This window comes from Thunnus albacares, chromosome 11, assembly GCF_914725855.1.
Source record: "Thunnus albacares chromosome 11, fThuAlb1.1, whole genome shotgun sequence".
Classification (NCBI taxonomy): domain Eukaryota; kingdom Metazoa; phylum Chordata; class Actinopteri; order Scombriformes; family Scombridae; genus Thunnus; species Thunnus albacares.
Genome location: NC_058116.1, coordinates 15,952,438 through 15,976,419, shown reverse-complemented (window position 1 = coordinate 15,976,419; position 23,982 = coordinate 15,952,438). Strand labels below are relative to the sequence as shown.

Here is a 23,982-nt window from a genome sequence, read left to right as displayed (position 1 = left end):
CCTGTGGATGCACTCACACACAAATACTGAATCACACATTGGGAAGTGGTCATTACTATCAGTGAAATTGTGACTCACTCCACATGGAAATGTCATCTGTAGTAAATGCCAGTAATAGCGGTCAACATATCAAAGAAAATACTAGAACAAATGGCCCTGCCAGCATGTTAAGGGTATTTCTTGTTAAAACTATATTTTCATCGTATTACATAGACAGCTGTAAATCAAAAGAAATGATCATAGTTTATTTCTGTGTGGTCGAACAACAATGCTGTTACTAATCACAGGAGTGACAAGGCTACGCAGTTGTTTTTACTCTATGACAGCTGTGTGAGCTCTCTGATTTGGCCAACCTGAATTCTTCATGGATGGGGTGGCTGGCTATATATAGAGGGGCACAGTTATATTGAAGTGGCCTCAGACCTGTCTGCCTATAATTCTCTGTCTTCACCAGCTAGAACAGTCACTGCACTGCCGACACTTCCATCCACTTCTATTGTAAAAGAATGGATCCCCAAGGCTTGAGGGAAGATCTCCGTCTGTTTCAGAGCACTTTGCTCCAGGATGGACTGAAAGAGCTTCTGAATGAGAACAAGTTGATCGACTGCATCTTAAAGGTTGGAGACAGGAGCATCCCCTGCCACCAGCTCATTCTGGCAGCATGTAGTCCATATTTCCGGGAGCTTTACTTCTCCGAGGATGGGGAGGAAGTGGGCAAAAGGGACGTTGTTCTGGAGAATCTGGACCCTGATATAATGGAGGCGATTGTGAATTACATGTACTCGGCAGAGATTGACATCAACGACAACAATGTGCAGGACATTTTGACTGTTGCCAACCGCTTCCAGATCCCCTCTGTGTTCACAGTTTGTGTGAATTATCTCCAGAAGAGGCTGACCAAGAAAAATTGCCTTGCTGTCTATAGACTGGGACTGATGCTGAACTGCCACAGACTGGCAGTAGCAGCTCGAGACTACATTGCAGATCGGTTTGAGACCGTGTCCAAGGATGAGGATTTCTTAGGGCTTGCTCCACATGAACTCTTTGCTATTATTGGAGCAGACGCATTGAATGTAGAAAAAGAAGAGTTGGTGTTTGAGACGCTCATGAGATGGATCCGGAAAGACAAAGAGAAGCGCGCAAAATCTTTAGAAGAGGCCTTCGAGTGTATTCGTTTTCGCCTCCTCCCAGAGAAGTACTTCAAGGAAAAGGTCGAGAAGGATGACCTCATCAAGGCAAATCCTGAGATTCTCAAAATAATCAAAGTCATCAAGGAAGCTTTTGCAGGGAAGCTGCCTGAGAAGAAAAAGGGACAAGAGGGTGAGGAAGGAGAGGAGGGAAAGCTGCCTGGCTACTTGAATGATAACCGCAGATATGGCATGTACGTCAAAGACATGGTGCTGATGATCAATGACACGGCTGCTGTGGCGTACGACGACGCGGAGAATGAATGTTTTCTTGCTGCAATGGCCGAGCAGATCCCTCGAAACCATGTCAGTCTGGTGTCCAAGAAGAACAATCTCTATGTGTTAGGAGGACTGTTTGTAGACGAAGAGGATAATGAAACCCCACTGCAGTGTTACTTCTACCAGGTATAGAAAAAGTCTTGTTTAATTAACATTGCATTACAAAAACCCCTCACTTTGTTTTAAAAAATCGTAAATATATGTGTTTCAGCTGGACAGTCTTGCTGCTGAATGGATTGCTCTGCCTCCTATGCCTTCGCCCAGGTGTCTGTTCGCTATGGGAGAATTTGACAATCTCATCTTTGCAGTAGCAGGGAAAGATTTACAGTCCAATGAGTCTCATGACACTGTTATGTGCTATGACACTGAGTAAGTTGCAACTATTTGGGTAGTTCAGTGGATTTTTTATTGAGAGCTCTGACATGTATTAACTTTTGAACACTTTCTCTGATTTATAGAAAAATGAAGTGGACTGAAACAAAAAAGTTGCCCATGAAGATCCATGGCCACTGTGTGGTCTCACAGAACGGGATGGTCTACTGTATTGGAGGAAAATCAGATGACAAGTAAGATGGCCATGCCAGAACATTTTACATGAAGTCAAAATCTTGATTTTCACAATATATTAACCAATCTTGGGAATCTTTTTGTCTTGCTGGTAAAGTAAAGCCACCAATAAGATGTTTGCATACAACCACAAGAGGTCAGAGTGGAAGGAGGTGGCTTCCATGAAGACACCCAGAGCGATGTTCGGGGCAGTTATCCACAAGGGGAAGATTATTGTGGCTGGAGGAGTCAATGAAGAAGGCCTCATAGCTTCCTGTGAAGCCTATGACTTTGGAACCAACAAGTATGTGCTGTTATTATTACGATTTGTATATAAGTTATTAAATGTTGTACCAGGCTGGTTATTGTTGTTGTTTTTTATATCAATATGTATTAAACTAGACTACTTAGTGTTTAAGTCATTATATGCTATTTCCATTTTAATTGTGTCCAAATAAGTTTCAGTCAAATATCCATTGTACTGTATGTTGCGGCTTTTTTCCATATTTTGATGCTTTAAATGAGTGACCTGTCATCACACGTTGTGGCCTTGTGCTCATTAGTTGTGAGTAGTCCAACTAAGGAGTGATTTTCCTTCTCAGATCACTCAATTTGAAGGATTTTTAGAGTCTTGAAGAGATGAAAGTATCCAATATCTCACAAGAAAAAGCACAAATTAGTGGAAAACTGAAAAAATAAATACATAGATTTCTCTCCTATTCCTTAAATCATTTTGTGAACCCTTGTGGGGTCCTGAACCCCAAGCTGGGAACACTGCTTTGAATCAACAAAGAATAAAAGATATCAAGAAAATCCTGCTGATTTTTTGTTAAAGGAGCAGACACATTAATTCAGCTAAATGTACCTTGTTGCAGGTGGTCACCCTTCACAGACTTTCCTCAGGAGAGGAGTTCAGTCAACCTGGTCAGTTGTGGAGGGGAGTTGTTCACTGTAGGAGGCTTTGCTATGGTGGAGAACGAGGACAAAGAGTGTGCACCCAGTGAAATCATTGACATTTGGCAGTATGTGTGGATTTTTGTTTTGCATTGAATATTGTTGTACATTGTGATACATAACATCACTCTCTCAACTGTGTAACACAACTCAATGTTTTCTCTCCTTTCAGGTATGAAGATGACAAGAAACAGTGGACAGGGATGATTAAAGAGATGCGTTATGCAGCTGGAGCCTCCTGTGTGTCTATGCGTCTGAATGCAGCCAAAATGCCCAAACTGTAACAACAGTGCAGGGTCATACTAGGGACTTTCATGTAACACTTCAGAGCCTTTGTGTTTTAATAAAATATATTTTACTTTTAATTGGCTTGTTTCTTATAAGTCATAAGGGTCTAAAATTAAACAATCACTTTTGTTTGGATCAGAAATCAACATTCATGGTCTGTAACATATCTCTTGTTGGGGAACCCCCACCACCCCAACTCCTTAAATGTGTGCATTGTTATTGTGACAGAAGTTTTGCATAGAATTTAATGCAAACATCAATCAATGTTTCTCTTCAAAATGTCTGCTGATGTTCATGTGAATTTGCATCCAATGCAAAAGAGGACAGATGTGTTGGGCCTCTGCTAAGGCAAACCTTGTTGGCTTATTTGTTTTTCTGCAAGCAAGATCCATGATAGTTTATGGTCCAAGATTTCTAAACTTCAGTTGTAATCTTAAGAAAATACATAATTATCTACGACAAAATATGATTTAATTCTGTTGAGTAACACTGACAATGTTGCACTAATGCTAGATATGTATATGTAACAGAAAATGAAGCATCACATTTTATTTAAAAAAAACGTATTTAATAAAAAAGCATATATTGTAATATACAATCTCAATTAACATGAATGAGGTAGATTCATGTCAACTTTAGGCTTCATCACTAAGAATAAGGGGCACTTGATAAATGTTAATTTATTGTATTTAAAGCACTCAGCAACTGCCTAGAAATTCTTCAAAACCAGGCTAACATTTCAGTGTTAAATGTAACATTTTCTTCATTAATCCATAAATAAGGCCTTCAGGAAGAAAGCTCTCCATATATTTTCTTCTTTAGATATTTCTTCCAAGCATCCAGTGTAGAAAGCTCCATAGAGTTCCATTCAAAGTGAGGAATCTGTAAAAAAAAAAAAATAATAATAATTTCACCATCTTGTGTGCATCTTTTGCAACATCACTAACATGTAATACGATTCGGATTTACAATACCACATCCAGTGTCACTGTAAATGACGTTTTCTCACCTGAATAACGCGATATCCCAGAATTTCAAGGTGTCTTTTTCTCATCAAGCCTTCACCTTTCATATGATGAGAATGTTTGCAGAAGGACTTTGAATCAAGGAAGTCCACAGCAACGCTGTGAGAGAAAAATAACAGAGTTTCAAACATATTTCAATGCTGACTGGTAGCAGTAGTAATTTATCTTTAATAAATGGCGTCTGTGTTGTGAATGTATCCCTACCGCTGTGCTCCAGGCGGCAGCTCATCACTGATGTTTTCCAGCAAGTTTGTCCCCCAGTGAACTTTTCCTTTGTCCGAGATCTGTAGTGTGCTTGGCTCGCTGTAGGGCAACGGCTGGAGGTTCTTGTCCAGTATGCATTCAAAGTCTGAAAAGACAAAGAAAAATACCTTTTACAGTCAAATAAAATCACCTCTTCAATCCTGTGGTTTCCCGCATATTCTGTTGACAAAGACTTTTCCATTATAAGATTTTCTTGTCTTGTGTTTCCTTGCACAGACTGAAGCTCTAAAAAATACAACGTTATGCATGCTTGTTGTGCCAACATGTTCTGCATTTTGGGGTTTGGTCCTCCTGAGAATGGATCAGTAAGAAGGATGGCATGACAAGAGCAATACACTGTTTAAATGAGGATGTTAGGATGAGGGTTAGGTCTGTTAAACCCGTCCATGTAAAGGCTTCTTGTTTTGTTGGGTATGTACACCATTTTGTTCTGTGATTGAATGAAAATTCATTAGTCAATTCAGCTTTTATCTATGAAGCCCAAAATCACAAAATTTTATTAGTAAACGTGCGTAAAATTTGAGTGGAATATTATCAAATCACTGCCTTACCCTGAGACAGAAATAACTCAATATTACTCACCTACGGTGTAAAAATACGGAGTCACGACTGCTACTCTGACACAGTTGATGCCATCAAGAACTTCACCCAGCATTTTGTGGATTTGCTGCTGCACAGGACTGATGGAGACATTCCCTGGAAAACATTTTGACAAACAATCGATAGTATACAGCACATTTATTCCAACTTCAAACTCCACCAAAATCAGAAAATCATATCTATGTGCATTTACCTTTCTTTTGCAATTGCTGGCAGTAGCGCTCATGAAACCACGGGACCTGGAACTCAGGACACTCAAGACACACGGCGCGATTGAGCTCCATGAGGCGCAGTCGGGTCCGCATGTTGAGGGCATCAGGAAGGGCTGTAGAACGTAATGTAAACACTATCATTAGTTCTACTGAACTAGTGTGGCATACTTACATCTCAAAACTAATATTTTCCTGCAAATTCCAAGCAATTTGCAGACATACTTTCAAGTTGGGCATCCAGCTTTCCCAGAAAATCTATACTGAATATTTCTCTGACAAGTTCTTCAGGAAAACAGTCGGCTACTGCCAGGGTGTACGCCAGGAGAACTAGCAGATGTGGGTCAAAGGAGCCTACAAATACACAAAAAGGTGTTAGTATAAGCTTAAAATAAGAAAAAAGAAACTGTGAACTGACAATTCACTTACTGATATGAGGAGTGAAGCGCCGTATACAAACATCGTACAACTCATCTGCTCTTACAGGATCATAATTCAGGACAGAAAAGGGAAGCAGGGTGGCATATGTCGCAGAGTGGTGAATCTTAAAAATGGAACAGGAAAAGTATAGTTAATATATATTTAATTCGGGCTTAATATGCTGCCATGTATCTTAAAGCACCTTGTCAATGTCTTCAATAGCCACGCTGGCTATACGCTCCATCAACGGAGGGCAGAGGTGGTTTATCCTGGTTAAGAAGAGGGCTAAATCCGGCACATTTGTCCAGTTTATTTGGTCCATCATCCTCTGCAGGGTGACCATCGTCTCGTCAAGCAGCATTTCGTCAAACCACTCCCCCGAAATGAACCTAAGCTCCTCAAGCACAAAGTCTAGTCTGTCAGCTGTTTGCAGCCTCTCATGCCCGCAGCGGTTCAGCGTCTGCAGCAGACGGACGTACTTACTGGGGGTGTTGTGGCGGTAGGAAGGATCGTTGCGCACCCACTTGGCAACAGCAAAGGAAATAGTATTGAGATCATTGAGACTGCATTGGGTCACCACCGCATCTACCCGCGAGATCACGCTCTCCTCGAGTCGTGGGCAAGGCAGCATGGACAGAACACGGGTCAACATGGTCACTTCATAGGGAAAGACGCTGCACTGCAAAAAACTGCAAGACAAAGTGTAATCAGTCTTCATTTTACTAAACTGGTGTGAAGCAAAAAGGACTTAATTTGCTCACATACACACTTACTTGACCAAAGTGTTTCTTAGTTTAGTGAAGAGTTCGGGATTCTGATACTGCAACAGAAAAAGGGCTTGGGTGATTCTGGCCACCTCCACCGGCTTGTAGACGTGAAGGTTCCTTTGGATTACTGATGCAATTCTGAAAAATAATTTCGTAATGATTACATTTAACATACTTCTCCAAGGACAGGTACATACATATAGCATGTGACGATAGTAGTTCAGATTTTTTCCAAGTGATGAGATCAGGACTACTTCATTATGTGTTGAGAGTTATGGGTCACTGTAATGGCCTGGGAATGCTAAAAAACAACAACATTTTGTTCTCCTATTCTCCACAGTTGTGGCACAAGGGGATCTTTTCATAGCCAGTATGGAGAAGTGGAATGATTACAGCAACAAAAAGCTCTCTCAATGTACATATAACACGTGTTGTATTAAGATACACCTGAAAAAAATCGGAACCTATGCTTTAAAGCTATCCAGGTGCTAAATGATGATAATGATTAGATATGAACTTACTTGTTCATCAAGCTAAGGTTCCTGCTCTGAATCTCTTCCAGTGCTTCAGCTACAGCCAGGGCCTGCTGTGCATTTAACTCATCCGCCAACAGGAGGGCAGTGTTCTCCAACCTAAGATGAATAAAACCACATTGGAAGAGCGAGACTCAAACTGCTGTAAAAGATTTAGATTCCCAATCATGTATCATTACACTGATAATGATAATACAGACCCTTCTCTGATCTCTTGACTGGCCATAGGAGCCAGAGCGACAAACAGCTTAGTGAACGAGAAAGGTTCAGTGCTTGAATCAATCAGTTCTGTCAGCCTTTGTTTAACAGCAAGCCTGAAGTCACAGTTGTTGTACTGCAGGGACTGATACAGCCCCATGATCATGCTGATGTTCTCCGCGTCCAGCCCGGGAATGTTGGACAAGAGGATCTGGTTGCACTTCTCCAGCAGAGGACGGTGGCTGTACTTGAGATGACGCAGGAACTGCACCACTCTCCGAGGGTTGTTGTAATGTGAAGGATCCATGGTGTCCAGGAGATGCTCTGCCCTGCTTATGAGGGCATCTCGTAGACGAGGAGACACCAGGGATGAAATGCTAATCATGAATGTAGTTAGGATCCTGGGAAAACAACGCCAAAGGGTAAATAAATACACACAACATGAGGCACTTGTTCTTTGAAGGTATTTGATCATAACTGTCATAAATGACCGACCTGGCATCATCAATAGATGACAACTTCTCATCCACAATACTGGCGATGTGACCCATCAGAGGACTGTGTTGAAGTTGCTGATCACTTAGACAAATGGCAAACTTGGATAGGGATGACAATGGAAATCTGCAAAAATCCACATTTGTGAAACAAATTATTAGTTCTGAAACAATTAGTCAACGGAAAATTAAACACAAGTTTTGATAATCTATTTATTCTTTTAATTTATCAAGCAAAAATGCCAAATATTTTCTTGGTTTTACATCAAATTTAATATATTTGGATTTTGGATTGTTGGTTCTTCACCATTTATAAAAATAATTGCCAGATTAATTGATAATTAAAATAAGCGTTAGTTGTGTCCCCATATATCATGGAAAGACAGGTTCACAATTTGCCAAGTCTGTCTTAAAACAACAGTCACGTGTCCATACGAACACTGAAAGAGGTTTTCCTCGCTGTAATCATTCCTCCTGTTTATACTGACTATTAAAAGATCACCTTCAAATAGGCTTTCAATGTAACTGATGTGGGCCAAAATCCAAAATCCAGTCATTTTGTGCTAAAATGCAGTTTATCTGAAGCTTATATGAGGCTTCAGCAGTCTGAGTTGGTCATATCAAGTGGATATCTGCTATATTTACAGTCTTTTTAGCATCAGATTCCCTCTTTATGTTTCCCTGTTGAGCTCGGCGGAAGTTTAGTAACAAAAAGAGGGACTTTGGCACTAAAAAGACTATAATGTTGAAAGATATCGACTTGATTTGACTAATTTGGACACCTGAAGCTTCATATTAGTTTCAGACAAACTTTTAAATACATTTTAGCACAGAAGGAGGCTACTGGATTTTGGCCCCCATCACTGACATTGGAAGAGTGAAAATTGTGAACCCTTCCTTTAACTCAAAACAAACTGACACCAAAGAAAATGTCTTTTATATGACATATATATTTATAACACTCTTACCGGTCTATTCTTAGCCAAGCCTCTGAAACCAACTGCTGAACAAGAGAGTCGTGGTGATCCACATTCAGCCTAAAACAGAGATGATAATACAGTATGTTGTCATGACTGTCTTATATTTCAAATACATGGTCTTGAAACTGATGGTGTCAACATTTTAATGTACCTGAGGAAACTGTAAAGCATGTCCACCAACATACAATCATCCATGAGAGCAATTTTGTTCTCCGCCAAAACCCGGAGGGTCAGGAACTGTGGGTGACTCTTGATGAGCTCAACTGTCCTCAACAATTGTGGTTTCTCTTTCTGAAACTGCCACAGCATCTCCACGGCACAGCCCACATGCTTCACCGTCAGCTTGGCCTTGTTCTTGCCCACCACATCAAACACATTGTCTTCAGCTGAGCAAACCCTCAACTGCTCCAGAACCTGGTCTCGGTTCACCGTCCCCCCATGGAGGAGCCTTCGAAGGCAGGAGTTCACACACCGGAGACGAAACATCACCTCAGACCCTCAGCTCAAATTAAGTATGCACACGCACCAGGGTGTTCATTGTACCAACACAGTGTCCACCTCAATGTCAAACTGACAGGCAGGTTCAGACAACTGGCATCACATCCACAAAACTACAGTCTGGAGGTGACGTTAGAAGATGTAAGGTGTCCCTTTAAAATGAAGAAAACACACACACACACACACACACACACACACACATTAAAAAAACTGAATCGCAAAATCTTACATTATGCCTGATATACTGTATTCAAGGGGAAACTTGGCCAATGCTGACCTCAGCTTTAGAGGAGTTCATCTCCTAGAAAAGAAGCATACAACCAGCCCCATTCAGACACAGCACATGACTTTCCTTTTAGTGCACCACTACACTGAAGTTCAGTTTGATAACAAGATATCCACGTGGGTAGAGAAACAATCACCTAAAATGTCTGACCACCACAGACTCCCCCTGCTCGCTGGGTTCCTAGAGAGATTTTTGAAGATTAAGCTGTATATATCACACACAGATAGAAAACAGTCCTTAAAATCGCCTATTCAAAGTCAAAATCACCTAGCATGTGCGCTATGATGTTTCACTTCCGTAGCGGGTGTCATAACGGATCGTGAATTTTTACTCCCTGGGTTTTGTCTTTCAGGCAGCAGCTCGATGCCCCGGCAGTCGACAAACATTTATAACAGTTTACCAACAGCTTAAATGCTTTGTGTATCACCGTTAATTTCCCTTATCAATCATACAATATCTATAAATATAATAATGTATCATTTTTCCATGCCTCTCTTGAGACGTCAACACTCTGTATGTTACACTGTGACTCAATCATAGCGTTCCCTATGTAAACCTTAGGGGAACAGTCAAAACGTTATTTTCTTCCTGTTATCCAGGTTTAAATTATGCATTAAATTACATTTTTGTGATTCTGTAGATGTCTACTGTCTATCGGGGTGATAAAATGCTTGCCGAGGACGAAACCAAAGTTTAAATCCAATTTCTACAGTCCGCTCTGCACCTCCCTAATGTGCCGAAGTCGTCCAGAGGCGGTGACCCTGTGGATTTACATGTCGGTATAGCCACAGACAGACATCTTACACACATGAAAAACAGTTTAAAAACAAACATTTTACTCATCTGCCAGATTTACATATCGGACGCAAACCTAGCCGTATAACTGAACAAGTACAAGTGAGTGGTGAGGTCACAAATTGGGCTTCTGTTTCCCATGAACCGAAAGGAAAAATGGTATGATAAATGAAAACCAATTGAACCATCTCTCACTTAATTTGTAATAAACAAAGCTGAAAGACTGAATTCTTGAATGCACAGAATTGAGAGATGGGGAAGTTTTATGCAGCCACCGAGAAAGTTATACCTGACAGGTAAATCCGAGGGTTTAAAATCCCATATTCGAATCAGATTTACGTGCCACTCCTGCTCACAAATCCATCGCCTCCAGCGTTAATTGGCAGTATAATCTGGGCATTACCACACATACGTGGGCACTACAATCGGGTAAAGCCACAGTAAACTGTCACATGCGCAAATTAAAGTGATGACACTAACAGAAAGCAAACTGAGTGCGCGACTAGATTTTAATGAAAAGCTATTGATTTTGTGGTATTGGATTGAGCAGGTTGGGGTTCAGGAGGGTTTTTATGGGTGCCGTCATAATGTTGGCAGCAATGTTGGAGTGAAGGGCATTAAGAAGAGATGTAGACCTAAAATTATGCATTTTGACTTAAAGGATGGGCTCATAATTTTTCAAGTCTGTTTCAAAACAACAGTCAGGTGTCCATATAAACACTGAAAGAGGTTTTCCTCGTTGTAATCATTACTCCTGTTCATACTGGCAGTTAAAAGATCCCCTTTAAATGTGATTTCAATGTAAGTGATGGAGGCCAAAATCTACAGTGTGTCCACACAGTTATTTATGCAAAAATGTATTTAAAAGTTTATCTGAAGATTATATGAGGCTTCAGCAGTCTGAGTTAGTCATTCAAAGTGGATATCTGTCACATTTACAGTCTTTTAGCATCAAATTCCCTCTTTATGTTTCCCTGTTGAGCTGTGGTGGAAGTATAGTACAAAAATAGGATCTTTAGCACTAAAAAGACTGTAACATTGAAAGATATCTACTTGATTTGACTCCTTTGGACAGCTGAAGCTTCATATTAGCTTCAGATAAACATTTAAATACATTTTTGCACAGAGGGAGACTTGTGGAATTTGTCCTCCATCACTTACATTGTAAGTGCTTTATGAAGGGATCTTCTAATGGTCAGTATGAACAGGAGGAATGATTATGGCAAGAACAACCTGTTTCAATGTTCATTTTGGCACCTCACTGTTGTTTAAAGACAGACTTGAAAAATTGTTAACCCATCCATTCTGACACTTTTTTTAAACTTCAATTTTTTTGCTTTATTTATTATGAATTACTGTATTTAATCTCCTCAAGACTCTAAAAGTTATTGGAATAAAGTAAAATATTTTATTTATGCGACGTGTGACAAGGGGTCCCAGGTAGAATTTGCTTTATTTTAAGAGGTCAAAAGCCCAAAAGGTTGGGAACCACTCCAAGTGAAAACCAACCAATAATTGTAAAAGCTGTTCTCGAATTCACAGCCACCAACAGGCTTTTTCAAGCCTGACATTTTCAGACATCTTTAAGAAGGCAATCTACCTCTGAACTGCGGGAGGCAGCAACGTGCAGCGAGCAAGTCAGCCAGTCTGCAGGTGTTACACCGTATTTGGTGACCCATCAGATGATGTGACCTTCAGTGTTGGGAGCGAGAAGTACTTAGATCCTTTAAAGTAGCCTGTCAGAGCCACAGTGTAAAAACACTTAATTACAAGTAAAAAAAAAAAAAATCTTCATAAATCATACCTAAGTAAAAGTATAAAGGTATTGCCACATACATTTTCCTGAAAGACTACAGTAAAATTACCAATTTTGCAAAATTACTGGGGCTGATATATGAAAATACTGCTTATGCATTGGACTCATCAGTATTAATGATGTACTTAATATATCAGATACTTTAACTTAAATAAAGGATCTGAGTACTTCTTCCACCACTGCAGGTCACAGAATATGACGGGTCACCAAATACGGTGTAACACCCGGAAATCCCCCCAAAAAACTGGCGCATGATACTCAACATGCATTGACGTCCCCGCCGCGCCATCTTCAGAAAACAGCGAGCAGCCGGACACTGAATGAAACTTCACGTACATGTCGCTTGAGAGAGCCAGCTGCTGTATGGAGTGATATTCTTGGTTTTTCAGGTACTGTGACTTCACATCATTCATGTCTTTAGCGAAATATGTAAGCAGTTAACACGTGGAAGTAGCAGGAACTCAAATTAACGTATGTAAAATAATCCTTGTCAGTGCTGTGTAGCTGCGGCTGGCTAATGCTAACAGCAGGCCTGACGTTACAGATGGATACTGTGGGCGACCGTGTGTGAAACATAACCTTACAATCAATGTTAATGAGAAAAGGACAGAGAGTGTGTGAAGGGGAGCATTTGTGATTGTTAAAAGCAGAAACTTTTTTTTCTCCGCAAACTCAGTAAACCAGGCGAGACCTAAAAAGCGTCGCCGGTCAGTAAGCTAACGTTAGCCTGCCAGTCAAAAACAAACGGGAGCGTTAATCAAACTGTTTACTCAAGCATATCTACTCAGTAACTTCACGTTTATTTTGTTTAGTAGATATCTTGAGTGATGTACATTAGACACTTTCATTATTTGTCCCCTTACTGCTCTTTAAAAGAATAGCTGCACAATCTTTCAAGTCTGTCTTAAAACATCAGTCAGGAGCCCAAATGAACATTGAAACAGGTTTTTCTTGCTGTAGTTATTCCTCCTGTTCATACTGACCATTGGAAGATCTTTTCATAAAGCACTTATAATGTAAGTGATGGAGGACAAAATCCACAAGCCTCCTTCTGTGCATAAGTTTATCTGAAGCTAATATGAAGGTTCAGTCGTCCAAATGAGTCAAATCAAGTAGATATAGTTACAGTCCTCTTAGTGTCAAAGTCCCTCTTTTGTTACTGTACTTCTACTGAGCTCAACAGGGAAACACAAAGAGGGAATCTGATGCTAAAAAGACTGAAACCGTGACAGATATCCACTTGATATGACTAACTCAGACTGCTGAAGCCTCATACAACCTTCAGATAAACTTTTAAATGCATTTTTTCACAAAATGACTGCGTGGTCACACTGTGGATTTTGGCCCCCATCACCTTCATTGAAAGAGCATTTGAAGGGGATCTTTTAACAGGAGGAATGATTACAGCGAGGAAAACCTCTTTCATTGTTCATATGAGCACCTGACTGTTGTTTTAAGACAAACTTGAAAAATTGTGAACCTGTCCTTTTTAAAAGTCTTGAAATAATTTGTTAAACTAGTAGGGGCGCATGTTTTCCAGCTAATTATATTTGACCTAATTTTCCATCCCAATTCATCCATAATAATAACCTAACGTGACCACTGAAGTTGTCACTAATGTTTGTCTTATCTATGTGTCTCAGGTATTTATTCAGTACAGGAGATCATGGGGATCAAGGTTCAACGTTCTCGGTGTTTCCTTGACATTGGAATCGGCAATGTGCTCGGTAAGAGAGAAACCTTAACTTCCTGATTGCTCACTGATACATTCATTCAGTTTGCTGTGTGTTGAGTTAAAACTAATGCAGTCTAACATGACAGCCCTGCAATGAATCCCACCTTTGTGAGTGTTGTAAAGGTCATTTATTGTTAAAGCTTTAAGGAGAAGTGATTCAATTTACTGCTTTCAGTTTGTGGTGTTGTTAAATTATATTATGTTTTGTTGTGCTTGTTTCTAAAATGTAATGTTCCCAAAAAGGGGGTAGACATAATAATAGAAACACCCCACAATAAACTTCAACATCACCACAAACTACAGCCTCAAAAATGACCACAAAGTTGAATCAACACATCTCTAAAACAGTTTTAACAAAACCTGGCCATTACACCTTCATGTAGGTAGGATTTATCATCGGGCTGTTGTATTAGACGTCATTAGTTTTTGCAAGGTGTTCCAGATACACTGACAACTGACTATAGTGTCCCATCACAATAAACAAAAGTAAATTAGTATGACATCGCTTTCTCCTCACAGTCGGCCGAGTTGTGGTCGAATTGTTTTCAGACATCTGTCCCAAAACATGTGAAAACTTCAGATGCCTTTGCACAGGTGAACAATTATTTTATTTTTTACCATAAGAATATGCCAGCAAACTTTTTTCCTTGGCACAGACGAACATTGATAAGTACTGTTGTTGTTCATGCAGGTGAGAAAGGTATCGGCAAAGGAACTCAGAAACCTCTCCATTACAAAGGATGTCTGTTCCATCGGATCGTGAAAGACTTCATGATTCAAGGAGGAGACTTCAGTGAAGGTGAGTTTTGATCTGCTACATGTAGAATAAGCAACGACTAACAGGGTTTCATAATGCATTAAATCTTTCCTGCAGCAGCTCCTTTGCTTATGTTTTCTTTGTTCTTTGTCATCGTAGGCAATGGAAGAGGAGGCGAATCCATCTATGGAGGCTTTTTTGAAGGTAAAGAGGCGACTGTCAGAGGTGTCAGTTGTTGTCGAAACCGACGTTGGCTTCAAGATGGCAGTACAATCTTATGCTTTTCCCCCAGATGAAAGCTTTGCTGTTAAACACAACAAGGAGTACCTGCTGTCTATGGCCAATAGGGGCAAAGATACAAATGGATCACAGTTTTTCATGTAAGTAGCACCTCAATTGCTATACTGTATATCACTGATTTGATATATAAGTTGGTTCTGTCATCCCTAAACCTTATTTTTTTTCTTGTTTTCATTGATTCACCTTCTGCGGCACTTCAGAACAACAAAACCCTCACCACATCTGGATGGGTAAGTGCTGCTTGAAATTCTGATTTATTGCACAGTACCCACAATATGTTTTGCTTGACATAGATCTACATAGCTACTGTCTTTTTGTTTGTTTGTTTTCAGTGTCCATGTGGTTTTTGGCCATGTGATTTCTGGGCAAGAGGTTGTCCAAACTATGGAGAACCAGAAAACGGATCATAATAGCAGGCCATATGCTGAGGTGAAAGTTATGAACTGTGGAGAGCTCATCCCTAAATCTAAAGGTTTGTTTGTGTGAAACATTTTCAGAATTTTCAAAATGAGTTTCAAACTTAAACTTAAGATTTTCTTCCCAACTGTTGTCTGAGCAGATCTCGCTTTAAGATTTTACAAAATAGTACTTCTAACAGACTGTTAAATGTATGCAGCAAAGAAAAATGAAAAAAAGAAAGAGAAAGCCTCCTCAAGCTCCAGCAGTAGTTCCAGTGACTCTGAGAGCTCCTCCGAATCCTCCTCTGAATCTGAAGAATCTGATAAGGAATCTAAGAAGCGGAAAAAGAGGGCGAAAAAACAAAAAAAGAAACAGAAGAAGAAGAAGGACACCAAAAGGTATTTCATTTATTTTCTTATTTTCAACTGTCTTCACTGTAAACGGCACCAAGTGTCTTTTGTCTGAGCTATAATGTTTTCACAGGTCAGAGCCTGAAAGTGCTGAAGAAAAAGAACAAGAAGAGTTGGTTACATCTACTGTACGTCCTGAAGAAATACCACCGATCCCTGAGAATCGATTCCTCATGAGAAGAAGCCCGCAGGCAGTCCAGAAGCCAAAAGAAGAGGAGGCTGAGAAGGAACAACGACATAAAGAGGAAAGGCCAAGAGAGAGGTTTGTCCTCTTCCTGACAAACATCCAAACATTTTTAATTGTACTTTACTGCATACGTTTGTTAATCTTCTTGTTTTTCTCTTCGCAGTTCTGGCATAACATATAATTCTCAGTCAGCATATCACAGAAGACTAGTGATGACACGATCCGGCAGGAAGATAAAAGGCAGGGGTCCGAGGGTAAGTGCACTGCTGCAAAACTTTATACACTTTGTCAGTTTCTCATGTGTATTAAATGAAACTGGAATATACCAGATGGCGTTTGTTAATGCAGTGGCAGTAACCTTTTTTATACCAGTCTGTTTGTATCTAGAAAGTTTGCGTAATGTAAGCGGTTTGTCATTTCTCCCATCCAGAGGTATCGGACTCCATCTCGTTCAAGGTCCAGGGATCGTTTTCGGCGTAGTGAAACTCCTCCACACTGGCGTCAGGAGATGCAGCGTCAGAGGATGAGGGCAGTCACTGGAGAGCGCTGGATTAAGGGTGACAGGTAAGATACCCTCACTTATTAAAGAGTATGTTAACACACATCTGCCTTGTGGACAGTTTTGTTAGATATAGAAAAAGAGGGGTGGAGAGGGAGCATCATAATTTGGGTCTGTAATTAGGGTTTACTTACTTCTAATCCAAGACAGTTGAAATGTTCTGATAAGAATTAGGCAGGTATGTTGTCTTCGGCAGGGTTTTCGTGCAGAATTTAAGTACTTAATAAAAAAAAAAAAAAAGCTGTCAACCTAGGTAGGGGAAACACTGATGTAAGTTGTCATATTTGGTTGGTGACATTTTCTCTCCACTTTTTTTTTTTTTAACAGAGGTGACATGAATGATGCCAAGGATGAGGCTGCTAAAGCTCCAAGAAGAGAGCGACGGACCTCCAGCACGAAGCATGAACACTCAGCTGAGGGTAAAAAAGACAAGAAAACTCGATCTCATAGATCCAAAAGCAAAGAAGAGGACACTGAAGAGAAGGATGAGAAACACAGCAAACAGAAGGCAAAGAAAAGCCGCAAATCTCAAAGCCGCAGTAAAAGCCGAGAAAAGAGTAGAAGGTCAAAAAGCAGAGAGAAGAGTCACAAGCACAAAAGTGATAACAAGAGAGACCGCTCAAGGAGCAAAGACCGAAGTGTTAATAAGAAAGAAAAGGAGTCCGAATCTGATCACAATAAAGATAGAAATAAGGGTCACGAGTCTGATAAAAAGCATAAAGAGGATACAAAAGGAAGAAACGGTGAGAGGACTAGGACAAAGTCACAAAGCAAGGAAAGAACTTCAAAAGACGGGCACAGATCTAGTAGCAGAAACAGGGACAGGGGCGGACCTGCGGTATCAAAAGACAAGGAGGAAAAACGAGAAAAAGACAGAGAGAGGGGCAGGGAACGCAGCAGGAGTCAGCAGAGGCGACACAACAGTGAAAAGGAGGATAAGAGGCGAGGAACGTCCAGGAGCAGGGAGCCTCGACCAAGAAGTCCAGACAGAAGTAAGACTAGAGACTCGCACAGGAGCAGGCGCTCCAGAAGTAAGAGCAATAAGAGAGACCACAGCAAAGAACGGTCATCTCATAGAAAAGACAGAGAACCTGCCAACCAAAGGAGAAGGCGTAGCAGCAGTTCTGAGAGTGATAGAGATAAAAGGAAGAGTCACAAAAGCCCAGATACCAAGCGAAGAGGAGCAAATAGTACCTCCAGAGACAGAAGAAGCCCAGCCAGACCAAGACCAGATAGTACAAAAGGCAAAGACAGAAACAACAGCAAGAGGAATAAATCGAGCTCTAGCTCAAGCTCTGACAGCGACTGAGCCTGTGAAGATATCCCTAAAGAAATAGTTTTTGTTCCTGTTTTTTATCCACTACGCATTCAAACTTACCATCCAGAGTGGGGCACATTCCTCATTCAGTGCAAAAAAAAAAAAAAAGGAAATCCACAGTCCAGCCCAAGCTTAAATGATTCTACAACACAGCCTGTCCGACCTAGATTCCAAAACTGTAATAAACGGAGAAGCAGGGTCAGACTGGGACAACAAAACACTGCTGGTTGGCCGCCGACGCATCTGTCTCGCTCATGTTTTTGTATAATGGGTTGCTTAAGCAGCCCACATACCGACCGGCCCATCGGGATTTCTCCCGGTGCTCCTGACGGTCAGTCCGACTCTGCAGAGAAGAGAGCGCAACAGATGGAAGCTGTGCAGGAAAACAGAAAAAGATCAAGCAGAAAAAACAACTGTTGACATTTAATACAACCGTCGAAAGCTGTAATGACAGACTGTAGCATCATGTGAGATTTGGCTGGATGGATTGTGAACTGAATTTTGTGTGGATTAAGTGCTCTACACTACTGATGGGTAGCTGGAGCTGCATGGCCAGTGATGAGGAAATGATTTGTGACTGAACAGGAATTCACCTACAGTGCGGACTTCAGAGTGTAAAAGTACCCGGTGTTCTTTTAATTGTACATGACCAGAAGAAGTCTGTTTGCAGGCTGTGTTTTTTTAATTTTGGATTATTTGGTAAATTTATATTTTGGCTTTACAATAGTTCCAGTTTCAGACAGTTTGTAAAAAATAAAATTAAAAAAAAAAAAATCTTAAGATTTTACTGCAACAGAGATCTTTTTTCCCCCAGTACTTTTTCTACTGAAGTTTGTTTTAATGTTATTTAATGAAGTTGGTTTCGGGGATAAGGACCGCAAAATGTCTGTTTACTTGTCACGTTATTTTCACTATAGCGGTCAGTCTGAAAGAGAAACACACTCATAATTTCTTGCATGTTTACCCCTGTTAATGATGTATTATGTACATCCATGACTTTTTTTTTTTTTTTTTTTTTTTTTACATCCATGACCTATTACTGTAATCCTCATGCTGTAAGTACAACATAAAATCAGTTTGTATGAATTGTTTTGTGCACGCTGGTTTTAAGGACGACTGCAGTGTAGAATGAATTAAAAATTTCCATTTTGATTTTATGCAGTTGCTTTAATATTCTGTAAATGCAATTACAAACAAAATCATCTCATCTTTTGGTGGTCCAAACATTATTAGCACGCAAAACAGTAATAAACAGTGATAACATTATTATAGGAAATTTACACTGTCATCCATGCTTGGTTCAGTGTTTCCCAAAGTTCATATTATTAGCCCAGATGAGTCACCTCCTCAGCTTAGGGTGCTTGACCTTACCTCAGTTTTTGGTTGTGTCCCAAATCACTCCCTATTAACTTTATAGAGTAGTGTCTGTAATGCCCTCAGATTTCAGGAAGATGGGAACAAACAATGACAGATACCCAGCTGGACTTGTGGTCAGCAGCTTGAACATCTACAGTAGGCCACCAGGACGTACTATGGACACTACTTTCTGCTAACAATCCCATAATGCAATATATTGCATTTTATAGCCAAGAAAATTAGTGGAACACTTCACCCTGAGTGAAAAAGCAAAATGATTACTATTTATACGTACCTGAAATCCCAATTTACTGCTCGCTACAGAGTGAAATGTTGAGTGTCTTCTATATGGGCAACAGTGAATGAGGGAGTGCTTACCAACAGATTTTGTCAAAATACTTTAACGTTAGTAAAATGTTCAGATTATTCATCGATGGTAAATTTAAGGGAACATTCTTTGAACCAAAACTAGCTGAATGTGAGTGAAGTATCACCATGTAAATCCAAGTCTCCTCTTTGCTTCTTCAATATCTACGACCTCATGAAGCTTTTTAATGTTCTGGGTGGTGCTGGAGACGTATTTGGGCATTTGAGCACCAGTAGTGTCCTGAACGAGGTAGCTAGGTCTCACTCCACAAAAATTGGGACCGAGTCCCCCTCCAATCCCTTCCCTCGCAGCGTTGCACAGCGGAAACACATTTCGCTGAGCCTCTGCTGCTGCGTTGATGATGTGCCGTGAATATTGCTGAAACTGGTTTTCCTCTTCAGCGATGACTTCTGCGTTCTTCATTTCAAATGCGTGTTCATCTCTTTTCAGCTGATGATGCCTGGCGCTTTTTTCAGCCTGTAGTCAAAAGATGGAAGTTAATTGTCATCGTCTTCTTTCAGAGAACAACCCAAAAAAAATAGTGTTTATCTTTATAATGATGTGGCAAGGCAGCTTTATCTGTATAGCATATTTCATGCACAATTCAAAGTGCTTAACAGAGTAACAAAAGTACAGTAAAGGTAAAAGATTTACAATTAAAAAGTGCAAAAGTAAAGAAAAGGGTTACAAATGATAAAATACTTTAAAAGTAAACTAGAGTAGTTCAAATCAAGTGAAATGGATAAAAAGAACACAACAAATCTCCCACTTTTAGATGCATATTGTGAGTGAGCCCATATGTGGTGGAAATAGCTTCAATGTTACCATTTGTGTGGCGTTGAAGTCTTGTAATTTTCTTTCTTCCTCTCTGATCCTCTGAGCCTTCAGCTGTTGTTTCTCAGAAAATATTCTGTCGGCCTCTCTCTTAGCCTGGAGCGCGTCCCGGGTGTCCTGTTGTCTGATCTTGTCCCTCTGCTCCTTTTCTTGTCTCTGAAGGGACACAAGTTATGTTACAGTTTGGGACAACATTACGTCTGCTGCAGCTGGATGAAAAAACACAAACCTGATTGCATTTGCACATTTTATTGCTTGACGCCACACGTACCAATAGATTAAAAATGTTTTATGCAATAGCTGTGTTACCATGCGTTCTCTGTATGCAGCGATCGACTCCAACATTGCAGCCCTCTTCTCCTCCTCATCCCTCTGCTTTTGTGCCTGTTTTATATCCCGCTCAGCCACAGCCTTGGCGGTTCTCTGCTCCTCACTGTCCACTCGCTGCTGCTGTGTGACTGTAAGCTTGGCCGTGATCTGCTCTCTGCGCATCTGGGCCTCACTGAACAATGACACGAGAATTCATAGTTATTTTTGTGATGTAAAGGCAGATGATTGAATGCACAAGAAGGTTGATCTCCAATTATATCGTTTTCCTGGATCTTACCTCAGCAACTCCTTTTCTTTCTCTTTCCTTAACTTCATCATTTTTTGCTTTGCAGAGAGAAAAATGTTTCTTCGCTCCTCCTCCGCCTCCTGTTTTTGTGCATCTGTTGCCCTAATGATGTCTCTGTTTGTGAGATGTTCCTGTAAATGTGCACAAGTAAACTTTTATGTTACGAAATAAGGACATGAATACTTAACTTAATACCCTGTGCTCTTAAGACCCTACCAGGTGAGCTTGCATAACGTTTCTCTTCTGCTTTGCCTTCTGCTCTTCCTCCATTCTTCGCTCCCACTGATAGAGCTCCTGAAGTTGTTGGATTTCCTCTCCGTCCTTCCTGATCTCCAGCTTCTGTCGCTCTTTTGCCAGCTCGTTGTCCTTTATCCTGAAGAAAAGGAATCAAATATCCTCACTCCACTTGCAAAACAGGATGTTCTCATGAAATTTTGCCATCCAATAGACATAATACAATAGTAACACATGTCCTTGAAATAGAGAGCGCCATCATATCTATTAAGACCTTGAAACTGGTGTAATTGCATCCTGTTCAAAGCTAGTTGTGGAGTCTGATGTGAGACTTACTGGTTTTTCAGGTCCTCTGCTACAGCCTGCCTTTTGAGCTTTGTCTGGAGAGCCCTCTCCTGCTCCTGTCTCAGAGCTTCATCCTCTTTGGTCTTCACCATCTCCAGGAAGTCCTTGTCCACATCTTTGGAGGCGCTCTTTATTCTCTGCTTCAGCTCAATCTGGGCCTCCCTCTCCTTCAGCACTTCTGTCAGCAAGAGCGCACGCTGCGGAAGCAGTCAAAATCATCGTTATCCTATAACATTAATGTATAGCCAAGTGACACAATGATGCTGCAGCAGTGGTGTCAACACTCAAGCGATACTAACGTGTAACCCTTTGACCCGGTCGGTTTGATAATACAGCTGTTTCTTGGCTTTTTCAATGGCCTCTTTCCGCTTTTGCTCCTGATATTTAGCCTCTTCTATATCAGTCAATTTCCTTTTCTCCTCCTCAGTCTGCTCCCGAATCTTCTTTGCCTCAAGCTTCTTCTGCCTTTGACCCTTAAAATGAATACACCCACAATGTGTTAGCCATTTGCTTTACTGCAGGATATTGTGCTTTTTTTTGCAACCTTACAAGCACATCTGGATTTAATAAAGCAGATGAAATCTAAGTAGAGTCAACTTACAACAATGGTATTGGACCACTGCTTCACCACCTCTTTGGACTGCAGGTGCAGGGCCTCTCTCTGTTTCATCGCCTCCCTCATACTCTCCTTGTCTTTATTCACTTGGTTCAGTTCATCTTGAATCCTCAGCCACTCGGCCTTGCTTAAGACGGTGACTTGTCGGAGATCTGGTGGCTGGACCATCCTGCTGGCTTCCTCAGCTGAAGATGCTTCGAATAAAGCAGAAAGTTACCACAAGAAGACCTCCTGAATTTAGATAGTTTGGTGCCGTTCACATTAATAATTTACAATAATTATGTTGTAATGCTTTTCTGTAGAATGTTATAGAATATTTATTTCCTGTGTGCAAAACAATGGCTGATATGTGCAGGGCTGCTATCATTGAGCACACTGAGCTCACGTCTCCTCATGTTGTTTTATGGGAATGTGGAGATTTGAACAATTTCAGGACCAGTTTACACTATGCAACCACACATAGTGGTTTTGAACAAAACAGCGGATATGTTGAGTGATGAACAGAGTGAGGAATTGTCTTTCAACATTACAGATTGGCATTTAAAGGAAATAACTGAATGGTTTTTTTTTAGACTAGATACATTAAAATTTGGCTGTTTGTAGGGGGGAAATGTAATAAATTGAAATATAATGAAGGAATTCAGTATTTCTCCATCAGAATTATATCTTGGGATTGTGAAGAAGGCTTTGAAACAGTATCTACAGAAAATATACTGTAAGTGAACTCTTTTTTTTCCTTTTTGGTGGCTAGTCAAACAATTTTTCATGGGATCCTGGCTACAGCCCTGCATATGAGAAACATAAATGAAAAAAAACAAACTTCATTTATACTACAAACAAAAAGCAATCCTGTTTCCCCATAAAATATTGTGCAGAAAGTTGTTTTCCTTTGAAAGTGAATAAATAAGTGCATTCATCTGGCTGCATAATAATTAAACAAGCTCAAAGACATTGTTCTGAACTTAGTGACTGACTGATACACTGCTCGTTTAACATTACAAAAATACAAGATTGCCTCTAATATCAAAGAATAATATGTTATATGAGTCATAGCTAACCTGAGGTCAACCCATAACTATGTTTCTTTAACTCTCACCGCTTTTACTGGCTCCTCTCCGTCGGCCGTGCTGAACCACTGATGCCATTTGTATTCGTTATATTCCCCAGTAATTAGAAAAGAGTATATTAGTGCCAAATTAAACACTTGATAAGGAAAAATTGTAGCTTTCTGTAACGTTATCCACGGTACATAAAGCTGAATCAGGTCCGCATTTGTTGCGTCGTATCTAAGCAACGGTTGAACACGACAGGTGGCGCTGTGTTGTTTGAATTTGACCATCAGCTCACTGTCATGACTGTTTCACTTCTATATACACAGCTGCCTCAGACTGGATATCCGCTGTGAAACTGTCACGCAGCTTTAGTTACCTAAAATTTATGTAAAACTAAGTTTCAAATGAATTGCATGGTGTAAAGCCTTCACTTGAAACTTGTCTGAAACCCAGCTGCAACAGTTGTAAAACTCAACTTTGTTAAACTAGTTTCATCCAACAGCCAATCAAAACGTTGGTAACGTGTCAGGTGACGACGTCAATCTACCGTTGATGCTGTGTCAGTTCAACTGATTGATTTCAACTCGACAGTCTATCACCAAAATGAACAACATAATAAAACAGAAGACGGCCTCTTGGACGCTTCTGAAGGAGATTATCCTCATAGACTTCATGCAAGGTTGGTAACACTAAAGTTTTTTATTTTGTCAAACAGCTGAGCCATCTCAAAAAACAAACACGAGCTGGGTAAAGTTTGT

At 40.4% G+C, this 23,982-nt stretch overlaps 4 protein-coding genes across 7 annotated transcripts; 2 read left to right on the top strand and 2 right to left on the bottom strand.

Moving 5' to 3' along the window:
* Positions 1-411: 411 nt before the first annotated feature.
* klhl41a (kelch-like family member 41a) lies at positions 412-3,331 on the top strand. Its single transcript, XM_044365484.1, has 6 exons — positions 412-1,592; positions 1,678-1,835; positions 1,925-2,032; positions 2,131-2,316; positions 2,888-3,034; positions 3,139-3,331. The coding sequence occupies exons 1-6, from the start codon at positions 507-509 to the stop codon at positions 3,248-3,250; spliced, it is 1,797 nt and encodes a 598-aa protein (XP_044221419.1). The 5' UTR covers positions 412-506; the 3' UTR covers positions 3,251-3,331.
* Positions 3,332-3,620: 289 nt separating this feature from the next.
* On the bottom strand, positions 3,621-9,885 carry fastkd1 (FAST kinase domains 1). 4 transcript variants are annotated; one of them, XM_044365481.1, is made up of 16 exons: positions 9,796-9,810; positions 9,520-9,708; positions 8,896-9,394; positions 8,733-8,801; positions 7,766-7,891; positions 7,273-7,671; positions 7,061-7,171; positions 6,546-6,677; positions 5,975-6,461; positions 5,782-5,896; positions 5,578-5,706; positions 5,337-5,468; positions 5,126-5,239; positions 4,484-4,628; positions 4,264-4,378; positions 3,621-4,136 (listed from the first exon to the last, which is right to left on the bottom strand). In XM_044365481.1, the coding sequence occupies exons 3-16, from the start codon at positions 9,228-9,230 to the stop codon at positions 4,041-4,043; spliced, it is 2,505 nt and encodes an 834-aa protein (XP_044221416.1). In that variant the 5' UTR covers positions 9,231-9,394; positions 9,520-9,708; positions 9,796-9,810; the 3' UTR covers positions 3,621-4,040. The 4 variants fall into 4 exon arrangements, with proteins under 4 accessions (XP_044221416.1, XP_044221418.1, XP_044221415.1 ...); XM_044365483.1 differs by lacking the exon at positions 9,520-9,708 and having other exon boundaries at positions 9,796-9,885; XM_044365480.1 differs by having other exon boundaries at positions 9,520-9,841.
* Positions 9,886-12,385: 2,500 nt separating this feature from the next.
* ppig (peptidylprolyl isomerase G (cyclophilin G)) lies at positions 12,386-18,961 on the top strand. The gene is made up of 13 exons (XM_044365362.1): positions 12,386-12,528; positions 13,783-13,866; positions 14,394-14,468; positions 14,566-14,673; positions 14,791-14,835; positions 14,924-15,011; positions 15,132-15,161; positions 15,264-15,403; positions 15,548-15,728; positions 15,814-16,002; positions 16,091-16,181; positions 16,358-16,491; positions 16,814-18,961. The coding sequence occupies exons 2-13, from the start codon at positions 13,806-13,808 to the stop codon at positions 17,793-17,795; spliced, it is 2,124 nt and encodes a 707-aa protein (XP_044221297.1). The 5' UTR covers positions 12,386-12,528; positions 13,783-13,805; the 3' UTR covers positions 17,796-18,961.
* On the bottom strand, positions 18,768-23,456 carry cfap210 (cilia and flagella associated protein 210). The gene is made up of 9 exons (XM_044365365.1): positions 23,269-23,456; positions 22,158-22,366; positions 21,856-22,029; positions 21,548-21,753; positions 21,194-21,350; positions 20,969-21,108; positions 20,671-20,863; positions 20,353-20,517; positions 18,768-20,004 (listed from the first exon to the last, which is right to left on the bottom strand). The coding sequence occupies exons 1-9, from the start codon at positions 23,315-23,317 to the stop codon at positions 19,651-19,653; spliced, it is 1,647 nt and encodes a 548-aa protein (XP_044221300.1). The 5' UTR covers positions 23,318-23,456; the 3' UTR covers positions 18,768-19,650.
* Between the last annotated feature and the right edge of the window lie 526 nt (positions 23,457-23,982).

Excerpts from the sequence above, each read along its gene's own strand:
- klhl41a (XM_044365484.1), top strand. The coding sequence starts at position 507 with ATGGATCCCCAAGGCTTGAGGGAAGATCTCCGTCTGTTTCAGAGCACT. Across the intron at positions 2,033-2,130 it reads GGAGGAAAATCAGATGACAA|TAAAGCCACCAATAAGATGT; the intron begins GTAAGATGGCCA and ends TTGCTGGTAAAG. Across the intron at positions 2,317-2,887 it reads TATGACTTTGGAACCAACAA|GTGGTCACCCTTCACAGACT; the intron begins GTATGTGCTGTT and ends ACCTTGTTGCAG.
- fastkd1 (XM_044365483.1), bottom strand. The coding sequence starts at position 9,230 with ATGTTTCGTCTCCGGTGTGTGAACTCCTGCCTTCGAAGGCTCCTCCAT. Across the intron at positions 8,802-8,895 it reads ATGCTTTACAGTTTCCTCAG|GCTGAATGTGGATCACCACG; the intron begins GTACATTAAAAT and ends TCTCTGTTTTAG. Across the intron at positions 5,469-5,577 it reads GCTGGATGCCCAACTTGAAA|CCCTTCCTGATGCCCTCAAC; the intron begins GTATGTCTGCAA and ends TACGTTCTACAG.
- ppig (XM_044365362.1), top strand. The coding sequence starts at position 13,806 with ATGGGGATCAAGGTTCAACGTTCTCGGTGTTTCCTTGACATTGGAATC. Across the intron at positions 14,674-14,790 it reads AGGAGGAGACTTCAGTGAAG|GCAATGGAAGAGGAGGCGAA; the intron begins GTGAGTTTTGAT and ends TTGTCATCGTAG. Across the intron at positions 15,729-15,813 it reads AAGAAGAAGGACACCAAAAG|GTCAGAGCCTGAAAGTGCTG; the intron begins GTATTTCATTTA and ends ATGTTTTCACAG.
- cfap210 (XM_044365365.1), bottom strand. The coding sequence starts at position 23,317 with ATGGCATCAGTGGTTCAGCACGGCCGACGGAGAGGAGCCAGTAAAAGC. Across the intron at positions 21,351-21,547 it reads GCAGAGGACCTGAAAAACCA|GATAAAGGACAACGAGCTGG; the intron begins GTAAGTCTCACA and ends CCTTTTCTTCAG. Across the intron at positions 20,864-20,968 it reads AAAGAAAAGGAGTTGCTGAG|TGAGGCCCAGATGCGCAGAG; the intron begins GTAAGATCCAGG and ends GTCATTGTTCAG.